Source organism: Cervus canadensis, chromosome 4 (assembly GCF_019320065.1).
Source record: "Cervus canadensis isolate Bull #8, Minnesota chromosome 4, ASM1932006v1, whole genome shotgun sequence".
NCBI classification, from domain to species: Eukaryota; Metazoa; Chordata; class Mammalia; order Artiodactyla; family Cervidae; genus Cervus; species Cervus canadensis.
Genome location: NC_057389.1, coordinates 91,519,020 through 91,535,241, shown reverse-complemented (window position 1 = coordinate 91,535,241; position 16,222 = coordinate 91,519,020). Strand labels below are relative to the sequence as shown.

At 53.4% G+C, this 16,222-nt stretch overlaps 1 protein-coding gene and 1 pseudogene across 10 annotated transcripts in view; one reads left to right on the top strand and one right to left on the bottom strand.

Annotated features, from left to right (window-relative positions):
• The window catches only part of SMARCA4 (SWI/SNF related, matrix associated, actin dependent regulator of chromatin, subfamily a, member 4), a 91,023-nt gene extending 75,328 nt beyond the window's left edge, over positions 1-15,695 (top strand). For 6 of the 9 annotated variants that reach the window (XM_043466594.1, XM_043466593.1, XM_043466590.1 and 3 more), the window contains 5 exons: positions 12,006-12,114; positions 12,374-12,475; positions 13,192-13,324; positions 13,420-13,562; positions 15,175-15,695. In XM_043466594.1, the coding sequence (XP_043322529.1) occupies positions 12,006-12,114; positions 12,374-12,475; positions 13,192-13,324; positions 13,420-13,562; positions 15,175-15,207 (520 nt within the window). In that variant the 3' untranslated portion in view covers positions 15,208-15,695. The remainder of the gene's footprint in view (positions 1-12,005; positions 12,115-12,373; positions 12,476-13,191; positions 13,325-13,419; positions 13,563-15,174) is intronic. The other 3 variants (XM_043466596.1, XM_043466591.1, XM_043466589.1) reach the window with 1 other exon arrangement.
• On the bottom strand, positions 3,848-4,413 carry LOC122440403 (annotated as a pseudogene). The gene has a single exon (XR_006269100.1). The product of XR_006269100.1 is annotated as a 60S ribosomal protein L18-like (transcript).
• Positions 15,696-16,222: the final 527 nt, after the last annotated feature.

Sequence of the window (16,222 nt, the reverse complement as noted above, 5' to 3'; positions counted from 1 at the left end):
AGCTGCAACCCCCTGCTATGTCAGGATGAAAATGCACATCCTAGGACGTCCCTGGTGGTCCGGTGGCTAAGACTGTGCTCCCAGTGCAGAGGGCCTGGGTTCAGTACATGGTCAGGGAACTAGATCCCACATGCTGCAAGTAAGAGTTCACATTGCCACAACTGAAGATCCTGAGTGCCGCGACTAAGACCTGGAGCAGCCAAATAAATTAATAAGTAAGTAAATATATATTTTAAATGATTAAGATGGTAAATTTAAAAGAAAGAAAATGCACATCACGCTCTGGGTCCACTGTGGGAAAATGCTTGAAGAAGGGGAGCCCTGGAGGCCAAGCCTGCATGCAGGGCCTCTCAGGGTACCTCCTTCTTGGTGCTTGGAAACCTGAAAACTACACAGAGGAACCATCTGTTAAATAGCCGTGAATGAAATCAGAATTAATTAAGTTGGAAATAGGGATTTCCACTTTAAACACGCAAGTAAGTTAGGCTCTGGGGTCTGGCCAGGGACTGTGTGTGGTGCCAGCTGCTGTCTTCCCCCCCGGTGCTTCGCAGGAGGCAGCTGCTGGTGGCCAGAACATTTGGGCACTGTCTCCAGATGCCAGTCAGCGGTCATGTGTCCCAGGGCACATCCTGTGGCACCTTTGGGACGGCTTCAGAGAAGTGCATCTTCTAGAAGGCCCTTCTGCAGGGATCAGCTGCCTTAGGACCCCATAGAACCCGCTCTGTGCCCATCTGGCTGGGGTATAGAGCTAGACTGTTAGCAACTCCAGGGCAGAGGTGCGGCTGCTGTAAAATCTGCGTTGGACAGTGGAGGCATGTCGGCCCCAGGTGTCCCGAATTTGCTCATGGAGCCAAGGTTGTGCAAGAGAACATCTTTGTTTTTAGGAGATTCTCAGAAGTTATTCTCAGAGGGTTCAGAAAGCTGGTGATATGTACAGGTGCCCAGGCTAAGCCTCTCAGAGCTGAGCTCCACTGGGTGGGCCCTCTGGTTCCCCTTCTCCTGTCTTCTTACCAAGGACCCTGTAAAAATCGTAGGGGTCCATAGATCTGGGGTACGTACAAGATCGAGGGCTTCCCTGGTGGCTCAGTGGTTAAGAATCTGCCTGCTAATGTAGGAGTCACGGGTTTGATGGCTGGTTCGGGAAGTTCCCACATCCCACTTGAGCACCTAAACCTGCTCACCATGACTGCTGACCCTGTGTTCTAGAGCCCACATGCTGCAGCTACTGAAGCCTGCGCACCCTAGGGCCCATGCTCCACAAGAGCAGCCACCGCAGTGAGAAGCCCAAGCCCCGCAACTGGAGAGTAGCCCCTGCTTGCCACAACTAGGGAAAAGCCTGCACAGCCACAAAGACCCAGCATAGCCAAAAATAAGTAAAATCATTTTTTTTTTTTTAAAAAAAGCACCAGAGTCCCCCATGTGTGATGAAGGGCCCCACTGCATGCACCGGGGCAGCTTCACCTGGGCCTGGGGGCCACTGCCCAGACCCTCTTGGCATTCGCCCTCTGCCCTTGCAGGCGCATTGCACAGCTTGATTAGAATCAAAAAGCAGATGGCTCTCCAGGGGAAAGGTTGTGCCTTGGTTTGTAAGAAAAACCAGGGCAGAGTCACAAGGCCCGGGCAGGTTGTTGAGCGGAAACATTCTCTAGGAGAGGACGGCCCAGCTGGCTCCAGTCCCCTCAGCATGGGCCTCTGGGGAGAAGAGTGGGCGACAGTGGGCGGACTTGGAGCCCTTTCCTGAGCAGGCAGGGAGGCCTCAGGCTTCTCCTGCCTCAGCCTGTGGCAGGCCACACTGGCCCTCCGTCAGGAGCCCAAGCTTTGGAATGGGTCCTCCAGGGGCAGGAGGCAGGCCTCTACCTGCGGGGCCAGGTCTGGGGTCAGCGTCGTCTGCCTGGCACCCCGTCTCCTGCCTGGCACCCCGTCTCCAGCCTGGCATGGGAGGCGCCCGGGTGAGATGTTGTGAGAAAGAGTGCTGATTGCTATCATCCAACCCCAGGCCAGTCTGAGCATGGGCACGGGCTGGCTGTTAGTCAAGTGGGGCTCCAGACTACAAGAAGATTTACTTGGGTGGCCTTGTTGAGCCAGATTGAGGTTCTGAGCCTGCCACAGACTTTGCTGGAAGAAGTTCCAGCTGCCCAGTTTGTCAGGCCAGTTCCACCCCCGGGCTTCACTCTCTGGTGGTAATTGCCATGGTCAAGACAGAGCATGCCAAAGACAACAACAAAAAGATAGGGATTCGGTTCTAACGGTCTTTGTGGCTCATGTGCTTAGCCTTATCTAGCTCTTTGCAACCCCGTGGACCATAGCCTGCCATGCTAAGACTCCGTGCTCCCAGTCCTGGGAACCCAGGTTCGATCCCTGGTCAGGTAACTAGATCCCACGTGCCGCAACTGAGACACCTGGAGTAGATGGCACACCAGAGAGGGGGCCTGCACTGTGATCTGCCTTCTGCCACTTGCCGTGTGGCCCTGGGTCTGGTGTCTTCTCCAGCAGAAAGGTTTCATTCAAGCTAAGTGGTTTCAAATCCAGCATATCGGAGTGGCGGTCAGGTTTTCTTTAAAATGAGATTTGGATTTCATTGTTGAACTGTATTAAGAAACACGAGCCTCAGGGACTTCACCGACGGTCCAGTGGTTGAAAGACTTCCTCTTTCAATACAGGGGGTATTGGTTTGATCCCAGGTTGGGGAGCTAAGATCCCACATGCCTCTAGGCCAAAAAACCAAAACATAAAAACAGGAACAATATTGTAACAAATTCAATAAAGACTTTAAAAATGGTCCACATGAAAAAAATCTTTAGGGCTTCCCTGGTGGCCCAGTGGTGAAGAATCCACCTGCCAATTCAGGGGACACTTTGAACCCTGCTCTGGGAAGATCTTGCTTGCAATGGAGCTGCTAAGCCTGTGTACCACTACTACTGAGCCCGTGCTCTGCTACAAGAGAACCATCTCAATGAGAAGCCCACGCACCACAGTGAAGACCCAGCACAGCCAAAATAAAATTATTTTTAAAAAGAGACATAACGCCAAATGTAATGTGACCCGTGATTTCAAAAAATATTTTAAAAAGGGGAAAAAAAAGCCCTCGGGCATGCCTTTGGCCCTCATAAAGCAGTTGTTTCACTAGAGATGTTCATTCATTAGATGCTTATTAATCAGCAACATCACCTGCAGCCAGTCCGGCCCACCTCAGCGGGAGGGTCCCATCATAAGTTCCCTCCTCCCCCTCCTCTGTTGGGGGAGTGTGTTGAGAGTGCAGGGCAGATGGCCTAGGGACCTTTCCTATTGGCAGGTTTCTTGGTGAGTATCATCTCCTTTCACTCGTACATGAGGCTGGATTTTTCCTACACCACACAGCCATAAATCTGACACTACGATTGATCTAGCAGTGGATGTCCGGCAGGTGGAGGCGTTTAGTAAATATCTATAAATGGAACTGCCGTAGACATTTCACTTTCTTGATTCTCGAAATGTCCTTGACTTTGTAATGGGTCAAAAATTGAACCTAGAAAGTAATTTTGTTCTAACATCTTTTGTAAAAAATAAGGATACATGGTTTTGGTGGGGTTTTTAAACATTTGTTTATTTGGCTGCATCGGGTCTTAATTGCAGCACATGGAATCCTCGTTATAGCTTGCAGGTTCTTCATTGTGGCTCGGGGGCTTCTCTAGCAGCAAAGCACGTTGAGCTTGTGGGCTGTCGTGGCTTGTGAGCTTCGTTGCCCCACAACTTGTGGGATCTTAGTTCCCCAACCAAGGATCAAGTCCATGTCTGCCTGTCACGGAAGGTGAATTCTTTTTTTTTTTTAGCATCCAAAATCTTTTCAGTAACAAGGTAGACTCTTGGGTTAGTTTTTGTAGCCATGGCTGGCTCATCGGCCTCTGGCGCGCTCGAGCTTCTGGCCCTTGGAGCAGACGTAGGGTTTGGTGTGGTTGTGCGGGGTTCCTGGGGCCTTGCTGAAATGCCCGTACACCTCTCGGCCCTTGCGAGGACCCGAGAGGAGGACGGTGCCGCAGCCCTTGGGGGAGTCCAGGGCCAGCTGGTCGAAGGTGAGGATCTTGCCCCCGGCCTTGACAATGCGAATCCGGGCACGGCTGCTTACTCGCAGAGCACACACCTTAAGTTTGCCCACCTCCTGGACACGAACATCGTCAGTTACAGTTCCCACGACCACAGCTGTTTTGCCTTCCCGGCTAGGAAGTTTCATCTTCTGGATCATCTGGGAAAGGGAGAGCGGTGGCCAGTTGGTGCGGCTCATGAACAGTCTCTTTAGGACAACCTGATTGAAGGTGGAGTTGGTTCGTCTGGCCAGGAACCTGTACAGCTTGGCCAACAGCCTCAGGTAAATGTCCTGGCTCTTGGGCTCCTTGCGTTGAACCTTTCGGTCCTGTTATGGCGGATGTCAACTCCCATGATGGCACCTCCTCCTTAGCCAGGTCCGGAAAGAGCAGAAGATGAATTCTTAACCACTGAAGCATCAGAGTAGTCCCTGGACTAATTGCTTTTTAATATGTTTCATTATTTTATTTTCAGGTTGCATGTATGATGTGCATGCATATATCTTGAGATGCTGTATCAGATAAATGTTCTGCTGCTAGATCAGGTCTTAATATCCTGAGCTGCGCCTATCTGGGGCTTCCCTGGTGGCTCAGATGATTAAAAAAAATCCACCTGCAGTGCAGGAGACCTGGGTTCGATCCCTGGGTCAGGAAGATCCCCTGGAGGAGGGCATGGCAACCCACTCCAGCATTCTTGCCTGGAGAATGCCCATGGACCGAGGAGCCTGGCGGGCTACTATCCTTGGCGTCACAGACAGAACTGAGCGGCTCAGCACAGCTGCTCCTATCTGGGACTCTTGCTGATAGATTTCACTGCCTGGGAGTCAAGAGAGAACATGGCCCAGGGCGAGAAGATGTTATCCAGAGGTGTCTAGGAAGGTCTGCGCTCTAGGAACGCACAGTGGTGCTGAGGGACAGGGCGGGGCAAGTAGCAGGATCTGTCTGGAGCACCATCTTCAGTTGACTGCTTCTGCCTGCCTGAGGCTCTCAGTGCTCAAGACAAGAGTGCTGCTGTGATCCGTTTGCACTGTCTGCCCTTGTCAGAGGATGAGGAATGGAAGGCACCAAGATGTATGTTACCATCCCCAGTACAGACATTCTTCCTGTTATTTTTAGGATTCATACCAGGGCTCAACAAACCAAATCAGCAGAAATGAGAAATGAGCCAGATCTTGTATGTATATAGTCTGAATTAAGAATTTTTCCTTAGATGAGTTTCGGAGAATCAAAAGAATACTATTTTGGGACTTCCCTGGCGGTCCACTGGTCAGGACTTGGAGCTTCCACTTTAGGAGGTCTGAGTTTGATCCCTGATCAGGGAACTAAGATCCTGCAGTCTGTGTGGTGAGGCCTTGAAAAGAAGATGACAACTATTTCATGGTATGAAATTACGTGAAAATCAAATATTATTTTTTATAAATGAGGACACCTGGATAGCATATTAAAACCTAGACTACGTATTAAAAAGCAGAGACATCACTTTGCCAGCAAAGGTCCGTATAGTCAAAGCTGTGGTTTTTCCAGTAGTCATGTATGAATGTTAGAGTTGGACCATAAAGAAGGCTGAGCGCTGAAGAATTGATGCTTTTGAACTGTGGTGTTGGAGAAGACTCTTGAGAGTCCCTTGGACTGCAAGGAGATCAAGTCAGTCAATCCTAAAGGAAATCAGCCCTGAATATTCATTGGAAGGGCTGATGCTGAAGCTGAAGCTCCAATCCTTTGGCCACCTAGTGCAAAGAGCTGACTTACTGGAAGAGACCCTGATGCTGGTAAAGACTGAGGGTAAGAGGAGAAGGAGGCAACAGAGGATGAGATGGTTGGATGGCATCATCAACTCAATGGACATGAATTTGAGCAAACTCTGGGAGACAGTGGAGGACAGAGGAGTCTGGCGTGCTACAGTCCATGGAGTTGCAAAGAGCTAAACATGACTTAGCAACTTGTGAACAACACAAATGAGGACCACGGCCAAACTCCCTTTGCCTGTATATTCTGTGTGGCCACTTCAGTGCAACAGTGGCAGTTGCTTCATTGTGACAGAGGTGATATGGCACACACAGCCTGTAACATTTACACTAGCTGTTCACAGATGAAGTTTGCTACCCTTGATTTAGAACAGCATGTGGGAAAGGATGGGAGAGACCCCTGACTTGGCCGAGGAGACCTGTGCTCGAGTCCTGCCTGCCCCCAGTTCCCAGTGTCTGGGCCAGCTCTCATAACCTCTGGTTTCTCCATCTGTTTGAATGGCATATCCAATGGATGATCTCTTAGATACTGAGAGTCTTTTTTTTTTTAAAGAGTTTTGTTTGTTTGTTTTTACTGCTCAGGGCCTTCGTTGCCATGTGCAGACTTTTCTCTAGTTGCGGTGAGCGGAGCTACTTACCAGCTGCAGCGCCCAGGCTTTAGAGCTCGGGCCCAGTAGTTGTGATGCACGGGCTTTGCTGCCCCTTGGCACGTGGGATCTTCCCAGACTAGGGATAAAACCTGTGTCCCCTGCATTGGCAGGCTCCTTGGACCACCAGGGAAGTCCTCTGATTCTTTATTTCTCCTTCATGTGTTGTAGGTTTTTTAAAATATTTAGTTATTTAATTGACTCTACCAGATCTTAGTTGGGGCCTTTGGGATCTTAGTCCCCTGACCAAGTGCCCTGAACCTTGGCCCCCTTCATTGGCAGCATGGAGTCAGCCACTGGAACACAAAGGAAGTCCCCTACATGTTGTAATTTTGTTTCAAGAACACATCAAGGGATGTGTCATTTAGACTTTGGGGGTCCTCCCCACCATGCGGTCAGACTTGTTGCAACAAACCTCATTCAGTAGGAAAGGACCACTGGGCGGGGTTGAGGCTCCAGGCAAGGCCCTGGCCACTCAGCCCCTCTGTGTGTCGTGTCCCGTTGTGATGGGGACAGGACAGTGACTGAGGGAGAAGATCCCTGCTGTGGGAGCTCACATCTAGAGGCAGGAGATGAATTTCATTGTCGTATGTGACAGCAGCCGCCGTTGCTGCCAAAGCAGGTGACAGGCCAGGCTGGGGGCATGAGGGCCGTGGTGGGCGGGTCCGTTCTTTGTGTCTGAACTGGGGTCATGGGAGGATCCTGACAGCCTTGGGATTCTCCCAGGCTCCTTCACTCCACTCCCCTCCGCTACCAGGCAGCCGCTTACAGAGCAGGGCCAGAGATGGAGTTCCAAGCAGCTCTGCCTGCAGAAGCTTCTTTAGAGCCAGTCCTCACAGCAGCATGCTCTCTGGGCAGTGGGGTTCCTGATGTTGCTGCCAGGGCCCTTCCTGGAACAGGGTGCTGTATGAATGACCCGGCAGGGGCAGGGCAGTGGGGCATCCTTGCTCAGAGACAGCCCTGCTGAAACCTGAGTGTGCACCCTGCTCCGTGACCCTAGGACTTTCACCCTGAGCCATTTCTTCATTTAAAAAATGTATATTGAGCACCTACTGTGTACCAGACTTTATTCCTGGTGCAAAAGATAGAGCAGCAAATAAAACAAGCAAGGCCTCTGCCCTCGTGGCTTGTGTTCCAGCTAGTAAAGCCAGGCAAGATATGGTAGGGAAGATGATAGTTGCTGTGGACAAAAACTAACCAGGGTAACTGGCCTCATGCCTAATAATGTAAACAGATTAAAGCAGCAAAGTTTCCGGGCACTTCCCTGGTGGTCCAGTGGTTAAGACTCTGTGCTTCCACTGCAGGGGGCTTGGGTTCAATCCCTGGTCAAGGAACTAAGATCCTGCATGCCATGTGGCATGGTAAAAAGAAAAATAGCAAAGTCTTCAAGAAGGAAATAGAATAGTTCTTAGGGTGACCAATAGTGACCTTGGGGTAGACAAAGATTTTTTTCACAGGACAAAAAATACCAGGTATAAAAGGAAATATTGGTAAATTGGACTCAGATTAAAACTAAGGCCCCTTCGTCAAAAGACACCATCAAAGGAGTAAGAAGACACACCATGGGGGACCTCCCTGGTGGTCCAGTGGCTGTGACTCTGTGCTCCCAAGGCAGGGGCCCAGGGTTCAATCCCTGGTCGGGGAACTAGATCCCACACACCACAACTAAAGATCCTGCATGCCAAGCTAAGACCCAGCGCAGCCAAATATTTTTTTTAAAAAAAGATATGCCATGAACTGGAGCAGGTGTTGACAATAAATGTGCCCTACACAGGATTCCCCAGGAGAAAAAAGTAAGAAAACAAGGACTGCCTGGGAGAGGTCATCACATGACCAGTATACCTGTGATGATGTGCCCGGCTTCGCTGCTCATCAAGGAGACATGAATTAAAACCACAGGAAAGTCTATGGCCATCCCACCCTGAGTGCACATGAGCTCGTCTGATCTCAGATGCTAAGCAGGGTTGGGCCTGGTTAGTACTTGGATGGGAAAACAACAAGAGATGCTGGTAGATGGCTAACCCGCAGCTGGAGGAGCAAACGTGGGCTCAGTTGCTACCAAAACTGAGCGCCCCTGCCTCCAGGACCAGGTCCCCCAGCCCCCAGGTACCTTCCCACGTGATGCAGGCCAAGAGCTGGGACACAGCGTCTGCGGCTGCTCACCATTTAATATCTCAGACCGTGGCCCGGGTTCCTGTCACCAGCAGGGGGACAAGCGGACTGTGCACGTGCCCACCATGGAGCGCGTGGCGCGGCACAAAAGCGGACAGGAGCAGGCTTCACAGGGCCACGCAGGGGGCGGCCACGCCTGCGGGCGCAGCCTGTGGGTCTCACGGCCTGAAGTTCAAGAGCAGGCCAGGCCCAGCCAAGTCCTGGAGGCTGGGGAGGCTCACAGGAGTGAGTAAATGAAGATCTGTGCCTTTGTCTTTTTTCTTTAATATTTATTTGCTTATTTGGCTGCACCAGATCTCACTTGTGGCATACAAACTCTTAGTTGCAGCATGTGGGTTGTAGCTCCCTGACCAGGGATTGAACCCTGGGTCACCACCCCCCACCACACCACTTTGGGAGCATGGAGTCTTAGCCACTGGATCACCAGGGAAGTCCCCTGCCTTCCTGTCTGCCACCTCAGTCATCCATTTTTATTACGAGGTGTCGTGGAGGTGATGTTTATATTGAGGCAAGGGCAGGAGCCAGGGTTCCCTGGGGGAGCAGCTCTTTGGGTGATTCTGAGGCAACTGAGCAGGTAGAGAGAGGCACTGATATCAAAGGTTGTGGGCCACCCATCCTGGAAAGCCAAGCAGCCCCCAGAGCGCTGTGGATTCTGTTCCCAGCAAGGAGGGACTTGGTGAGCAAACCTGGAAGGCTTGCAGCCCCAGTGCATAGGGGGTGGGGGTGAGGGGCTCTCCAGGGGATTTCTGAAGACAAAAGAGGATCTCTCAGCACTTTGGCAACCAGAGTTTTACAGCAGGAGCTTTCCAGGAGGTCTGCATTGTCAGGACGGTTTTCAGAGTCCCCGTGGCCCTGGCACCCTGCCCCTCCCTCTCACGTGACCAGTCCCCGGCCATCCGTGCTCAGCACAAGGCACCAGACAACGGTTTTCAGGCCGGGTGGGCCTTCATTCTTCAGGGAAAAGGTTCCCCCAGAGGTTTGTGAGAGGGTTTTTACTATGAAATGTTCTTCTGTGTAGTGGCGCTAGAGTCCCCCCTCCTAAGTTCCCTGAAGGGCCCCATGTACCCTGAGGCCAGGTCACCTGTGTGATGCTACAGGTAGGTACGTAGCCTTAGCACCACATGCATGCCCGTTAGGGAGCTGCAGGATGAATTTAGTGGATTTAAAACTGGCATTTCGTTTTCTTTTTTGTTACTGTTTTCTTTTTTAATTACCTTATTTGTTTATTCAACTTGGCTGCATTGACTCTGCATTGCGACACACAGGATCTTTAGTTGCGGCATGTGGGGGTCTAGTTGCCTGACCAGGGATCGAACCCGGCCCCCTGCATTGGGAGATCAGAGTCTTAGCCACTGGACCATCAGGGAAGTCCCCAAACTGGCGTTTCTTTTAAAAAAGTGAAATAAAGCCAGAATTACCAGCATCCACCGCTGAGCCGGGCACTTGAGTTACTTCACACCTGCAGGCCCATGTCCTGCTCAGAAGTGTAGAATGACACCGCGGTCGAGATGATAATGGAGGGCCCTTTGCTCAGAAGGTTCCATGGGGAGGAACAGGGCCTGTGTGGGTCGAGGAGTCGGGGGCGCAGGTCTGGGCTCTGCTGGAATATCATAAACCAGTTTCCCAGAGTGAGCGGGGCTGGCTTGTCTCCCATCACCCCGAGTCCACTTGTCTGAAGTAGAGGCCCCAACGTATGTCATGCCTATTCTCGGGTTTTTTTGGAATTTATGTGAACAAATCCCAGTTTTCCTGTGGCCAAACCACCCACCAGCCTGTTCATGAGAGAGGACACCTGTGCCCCTGGGGAGGGGCCCTTGGGCGGGGACAATGGCCTGGAGCTGGCCTCCCCTCCCCGCCCCTAGTCTGTGACCTGCCAGCCGCACACAAGGCAGGAAGTGGCTGAGAACTCAGCCCGGAGGAAAGAGGGGGCTGGCCCTTGTTGAGCACCGGTGACCCCACTTCATGCTGGGCAGGGAGGCCAAGACCAGCATGGCTGGTGTTCAGGCTGGGCTGGCTGAGCTCACCGGTTTCCTCATTACAGTTGGAATAACAGAGTCCGTTGAGAACATATGTATCGTGTGTCTGGCCCAGAGATGGTAGTTGTCCGAGGCCAGTAATGTGCGAGGCCTGGATCCCAGCCCCCGTGTTTCCCCGAGTGTAAGAGGGGGACCAGGGGCAAATGGCAGCAGCCTTGGGGCAGGCAGTCCTGGCCAAGCTGCTCCCTAATGCGCTGTGAGATGGGGCATCTGGCGACAAAACCTGAGAAGCATTCAGGTCATCACTGCTGTCTTCCTGGCTGGTAAACCAAAAACAAGGATGAGATGTGTTCAGGACAGGCAGGCAGATGGACAAGCTGCCACCCTGTTCCATGAGAACTGTCCTGAAAAGACCAGGAAAGCAGCAGTGCTGACGGGAGGCCAGAGGTACTCTGCCTCTGGTACCCCTGAGACCAAATCCACCATCTCAGACCTGCCCTGGAGGAGCCTGAGTTGCGAAGCAGCCAGGAGGAGCCCGGGCAGCGAGGGGGACCTGAATGAACCCACAGCTAGAGCACGTGGGGCCCCGGGTGGAGAGAGTGGGAAAGGAGGGTGACCAGGTCCCCAGCCCCCTGGTTGGCCACGTAGGGCCTCTGCTACTGTCTCTCTGGGGGACAGGATCCCCATTCCGGAGGCTGAAGGGACGCTGGGGGTGGGTGTCTGTCGGTTCACGCCATTCCTTGTCCAGGTCTCCGGGGGTTGTAGCCTCGGAGCCCAGTACTTGGGTTCCTCATTTCACGGCCATTCACAGCTCACCTTTCCTCTGCTCCCTGGTACAAAACCAGCTCTGCTTAGTGGGAAGAACTAGGAAACAGCCCTAGTCGTCCATTAGCATCTTGTCAGGGGGCGTCTAGACTCCTTGGGTTTTTGCCTGGTTCTGTGAAGTTCACTGCTCATGAGTGCCATCCGGGAGAGGCACGACATGCTTGGAAAACCCATCTCTGAAAACGCTGGCACTTAACGCTCCCAACACGAGCACACTGATTTCTGGGTCGTGTGGAAATAAACAGAGCTCTCCCTCTTACAGGTGCCAAGGCTCTTGCTGCGTGTGGCACGTGATGCTCTTTGCTCCAGGGCTGGGGTGGGGGGAGGTGGGTGAGTTCAGAGCCTCCATACAGATGCAACAGCAGACCTCTCTGCTTGGCTGCCCCTCGGGAATGTTCCAGACCTCACAAGTCAGCTCACATACAGGAAATGACTCCCGAGTGGACTTTAAAATTTCTCACCGTCTCTGTCCTCCAGCACCCAGGGCAGGGGGGTGGTTGTTGGGGGGAGGGTGCTGGGCAGAGGTAGGGGCTCCCCGGCAAGCACGGCCTGCGAGTGACGCAGCCACGTCTCTCCTTACAGCAGCAGTGGACGCCAGCTCAGCGAGGTGTTCATCCAGCTGCCGTCCCGCAAGGAGCTGCCTGAGTACTACGAGCTCATCCGCAAGCCTGTGGACTTCAAGAAGATAAAGGTAACTCCGAGCTGAGTCAGTGCTTAGAGCCGTGGGACGTGGGAGCAGGGGTTCTTGGTCTTGGGCCTTGGGACCCCCCCACCAGGGGTCCTCGTCATTGGCCACTGGGGGCCTGAGGATGTGGCAGGCAACCCCATCACCCACAGCTGGACCCCCAAGTCCGCACAGAGCCGGGGAGTTCCACGGTGACCTCGCCTTAGGCAGCTGGGACCCCGGGTGCCAGGGGGCCCCGAGATAAGGCCGCTTCTCCTGCCCACAGGAGCGCATCCGCAACCACAAGTACCGCAGCCTCAACGACCTGGAGAAGGATGTGATGCTGCTGTGTCAGAATGCACAGACCTTCAACCTGGAGGGCTCCCTGGTGAGTGGTCCTGGGCCCCCACTCCCCCACCCCCGTGAATTGACCAGTTCAGAAAAAGGTGCCCTACACCTCGGAGCACATCGCTCATTACAGAGGCCGTATGTGTTCTTTATTGAAAACAGCGGAAGATAAAGATGAGCAAAATAGAAGAAACAGACTCGGTCCTGTCCATCCGCGGGGCCCTGGGCGCACTCTGTGAACACCCTGGAATCTGTTATGAAGTCATTCAGGGACGCTTTTGAAAGGACATCCAGCTCTGTGCTGTGTCCTGTCCTGTGATGAGATTCGCACACACACTCAGCCTGGCAGTTTTCCTCATTGCTGGGATGAATGCCTCCTGGCAAAGAGACTTTAGAGTCATACATGTTGGAGGGAATGCTGGCTTCAGTGAGACTGCATTTCTGACGCTAAACTGCAGGCCCTCTCAGAGCCTTTAACAGAGTGCTCGCTGCGATTCTTCAAGGGGAGGGAGGGGGACTTCCCTGGTGGTCCAGTGGCTAAGAGTCTGTGCTCCTAATGCAGGGAACTCAGGTTCAATCCTTGGTCAGAGAACTAAATCCCACATGCCACAACTGAGAGTTCATGTGCCACAACTAAGACCCAGCACAGCCAAATAAATAAAAACTTAATTGAGCGGTCCCTCGTCCGGGACCAGGCGGGTGGGCAGGCAGCCCTCCATCAGGCCCCCGACCTGAGCCCCACGTGTCTCCACCCAGATCTATGAAGACTCCATCGTCCTGCAGTCGGTCTTCACCAGCGTGCGGCAGAAGATCGAGAAGGAGGACGACAGTGAAGGGGAGGAGAGCGAGGAGGAGGAGGAGGGCGAGGAGGAAGGCTCCGAGTCAGAGTGTGAGTCCTGGGGGTGGGGGTGGGAGGTCACATCCACCCCAAGACACCCTGGGGCCCTGCGCTCACGTCTCTTTTCCTTCTGGTCCCCTCCCCAGCTCGCTCAGTCAAAGTGAAGATCAAGCTCGGCCGGAAGGAGAAGGCCCAGGATCGGCTCAAGGGGGGCCGGCGGCGGCCGAGCCGTGGGTCCAGGGCCAAGCCGGTGGTGAGCGACGATGACAGCGAGGAGGAGCAGGAGGAGGTGAGGTCCCCGTGCCCCGGGGCGGGCGGGTCACCAGGCATCCATTCTTCTTGCCAAGTCCTAGACCTGTGGGATGTTTTCAGACCCCCAATCCAAAGACGAGCCTCAGTGTTACAGAACATGGGACTCAAACCCAAGTCCATGCAGCTCTGGAACCAGTGCTCTTGGAGCCACTGGGCATCTGGGGTTCAGACAGGGCATCCCTCCTCCCCAGCTGACCCCCACAGTTCCCACCGCACAGCCCCCAGGCCAACCGTGTGGGGGTGGGAGGCGGGGAGATTGGAGATGCCCCCAGAGAGACTGTCCCCGCTCCCCCAGTGCTGTGGTATCCTCACCACACTGTGAGCCCCGGGCCTCTACTTGTGGCTCTGTCCTGGCCTGTCTCGGAGGGTTTCTGGACAGTGGTAGTGGGCTGAATGAAGCAAACAGAAAGCGAGAGTCCCTTAGACCACAGTCATATAAACAGGGGAGCTGACACCATGAACGGAGCTGTGAGTGGTACCTCAGTGATGGTGCCCCAGGCACATTAGGAAGGAGCCGCGAAAACCGCAGGAGCACTGAGCCTGTACAGTCTCGAGGGCCTGGGGGCAGGAACACACTCGCTTGCTGTGTTTTAATGTTTTGCCCTCTGGCTTCCACCTGGACGCCTGGTCCTTCCCTGCTGCAGGACCTGGGCCGTTTGCCTCACCTATGAGCCTGCCTCCACTTCCACAAAGCAGGGAGGTCAAGTGCATTTCATGGGCCCCAGCTCCCAGCAGAAAGCTTGACAAGCACCATTTCATCATCGTTTGTCTTCTTGTAGAGCTATTTGCAGTAACAGCAAAACCCGGTGCCTCAGAATAATCCTGACCGCTGACGTCCATGGTCTTACAGGGACGTTAATGACATTCTGAACACGGGGAGCAGTGGCCTTGTTTGTGGCCAGGAGAGTCTGGGCTGTACAGCTCCCTGTCTGCCCAGTCTGGACCCAGCAGCACCTTCTGTGGGCCTTGCTAAGGTGTTTAAAATGTTTACACAGAAGAGCAGAGATTGTACGTGGTCAGGAATAGCCAAGGTGGTTTTAAAGCCTCAGGTCAGAGGAATTCCCTGGTGATCCAGTGGTTAAGACTCAGCACTTTCACGTCTGAGGGCCCGGGTTTAATACCTGGTCGGGAAACTAAAATACCACAGACCTTGAGGCTCAGCCACAAAAACAAACAAACAAAACCCCACAAGTCAGGGGCCCAGGGACAGGCAGACAGCAGTGGGACGGAGCCGAGAAGGCCCAACCTGCTCCCCAGGAACCAAGAAGGAGTCAGTGTGAGGGTGCAGGGGCCAATCCTTGGGAGAAAATGACGTTTGGATGTGACCTTGGCAGCAGGGACTGAGGGCAAAGGTCACTCCACCCCACCCCCCGCCTCAGTGTGGACAAGGCAGTTCTGCCTGCACTGGTGATTAAGTATATTTAAAGCAAAGGTCGGGGACTTCCTGATGGTCTAGTGGTTAAAACTGCGCTCCCACTGCAGAGGGGCACAGGTTCAATCCCTGGTGGGGGAACTAAGATCCCACATGCTGTCTGGGTGTTCCCAAGGGCCAGACTGACTCACACTCTCTCCTCCTGTCCCCCTCCCAGGACCGCTCAGGAAGTGGCAGCGAGGAAGACTGAGTCCCGACATTCCAGAGTCTCGACCCCGAGCCCCTCGTTCCAAGAGCCGAGACGGCGTTAGCCCTTAGCAGTAACGGGTAGCAGCAGATGTAGTTTCAGACTTGGGATAAAAACTGTATAAACGAGAATCTTCCATATTTATACGGCAGAGAAGATGTAGGACTGTCTGTGTCTGGCCCTGTCCTGGCATCAGTAGCGTTTGTAACAGCATTAACTGTTTAAAACGAGAAAAAAGGAGAAAAAAAAAGAATTATGAATTGGGGAACACACGACACCTGTTTTTCTTTTCTTTCCCTGGCAGTACTGTTCGGCCGCAGTTTGGAATCACTGTAGTTTAAAGCTGTGGATGCATGTGTGTAGCCGTCCACTCCTCGTACTGTATTTTATTGGACAGGTCAGACTCGCCGGGGCCGGGGGTCCACAGGCCCGGCGAGGGTATGTCAGTGTCACTGGATGTCAAACAGTAATAAATTAAACCTCCAACAAAAGTCTTGGCTTCTGCTGGACTCATTCCCAGCTCCTGGCATGGGGCGAATGTCTGCAGCCACCTACCCAAGTGATGCAAGGCCCTGGGGCCTTGGGTGGGGCCTCGCTGTGTCTGCAGTCCTGTCCTCCTGTCACCAGATCCTGGGAGGAGGCCCATTTCCCAGGGGAAGACACTGATGCCCAAGCAAAGGAAAACCTTGCCTGGATGTCACACCATCGTGACCAGCAGCCTGGGCTCTCTCTGGGTCTCTGACCACTGCCCTTCCCCATCGTTTGTTTAAGCCCACCATGTCATGCAGAGAGCAGACAGAGCAGTCCCTGCCCCGCAGTCCCTGCCCCCTTGCAGCCACGGTGGGGTCAGGAAGACAGGTGAACCGGCAGGTGCCTCTCGGCAGTCTGAGTCCTGGCGCAGGAGCCACAGGGCATTGTGGGAACCCAGGTGGTGAGGGAGAGCTTCCAAGGCCAGAACTTACTTTAGGTCCTATTCTGTAGTTTTTGTGTCTCCCTAAGACCTTGTGTTTGTGAGTGA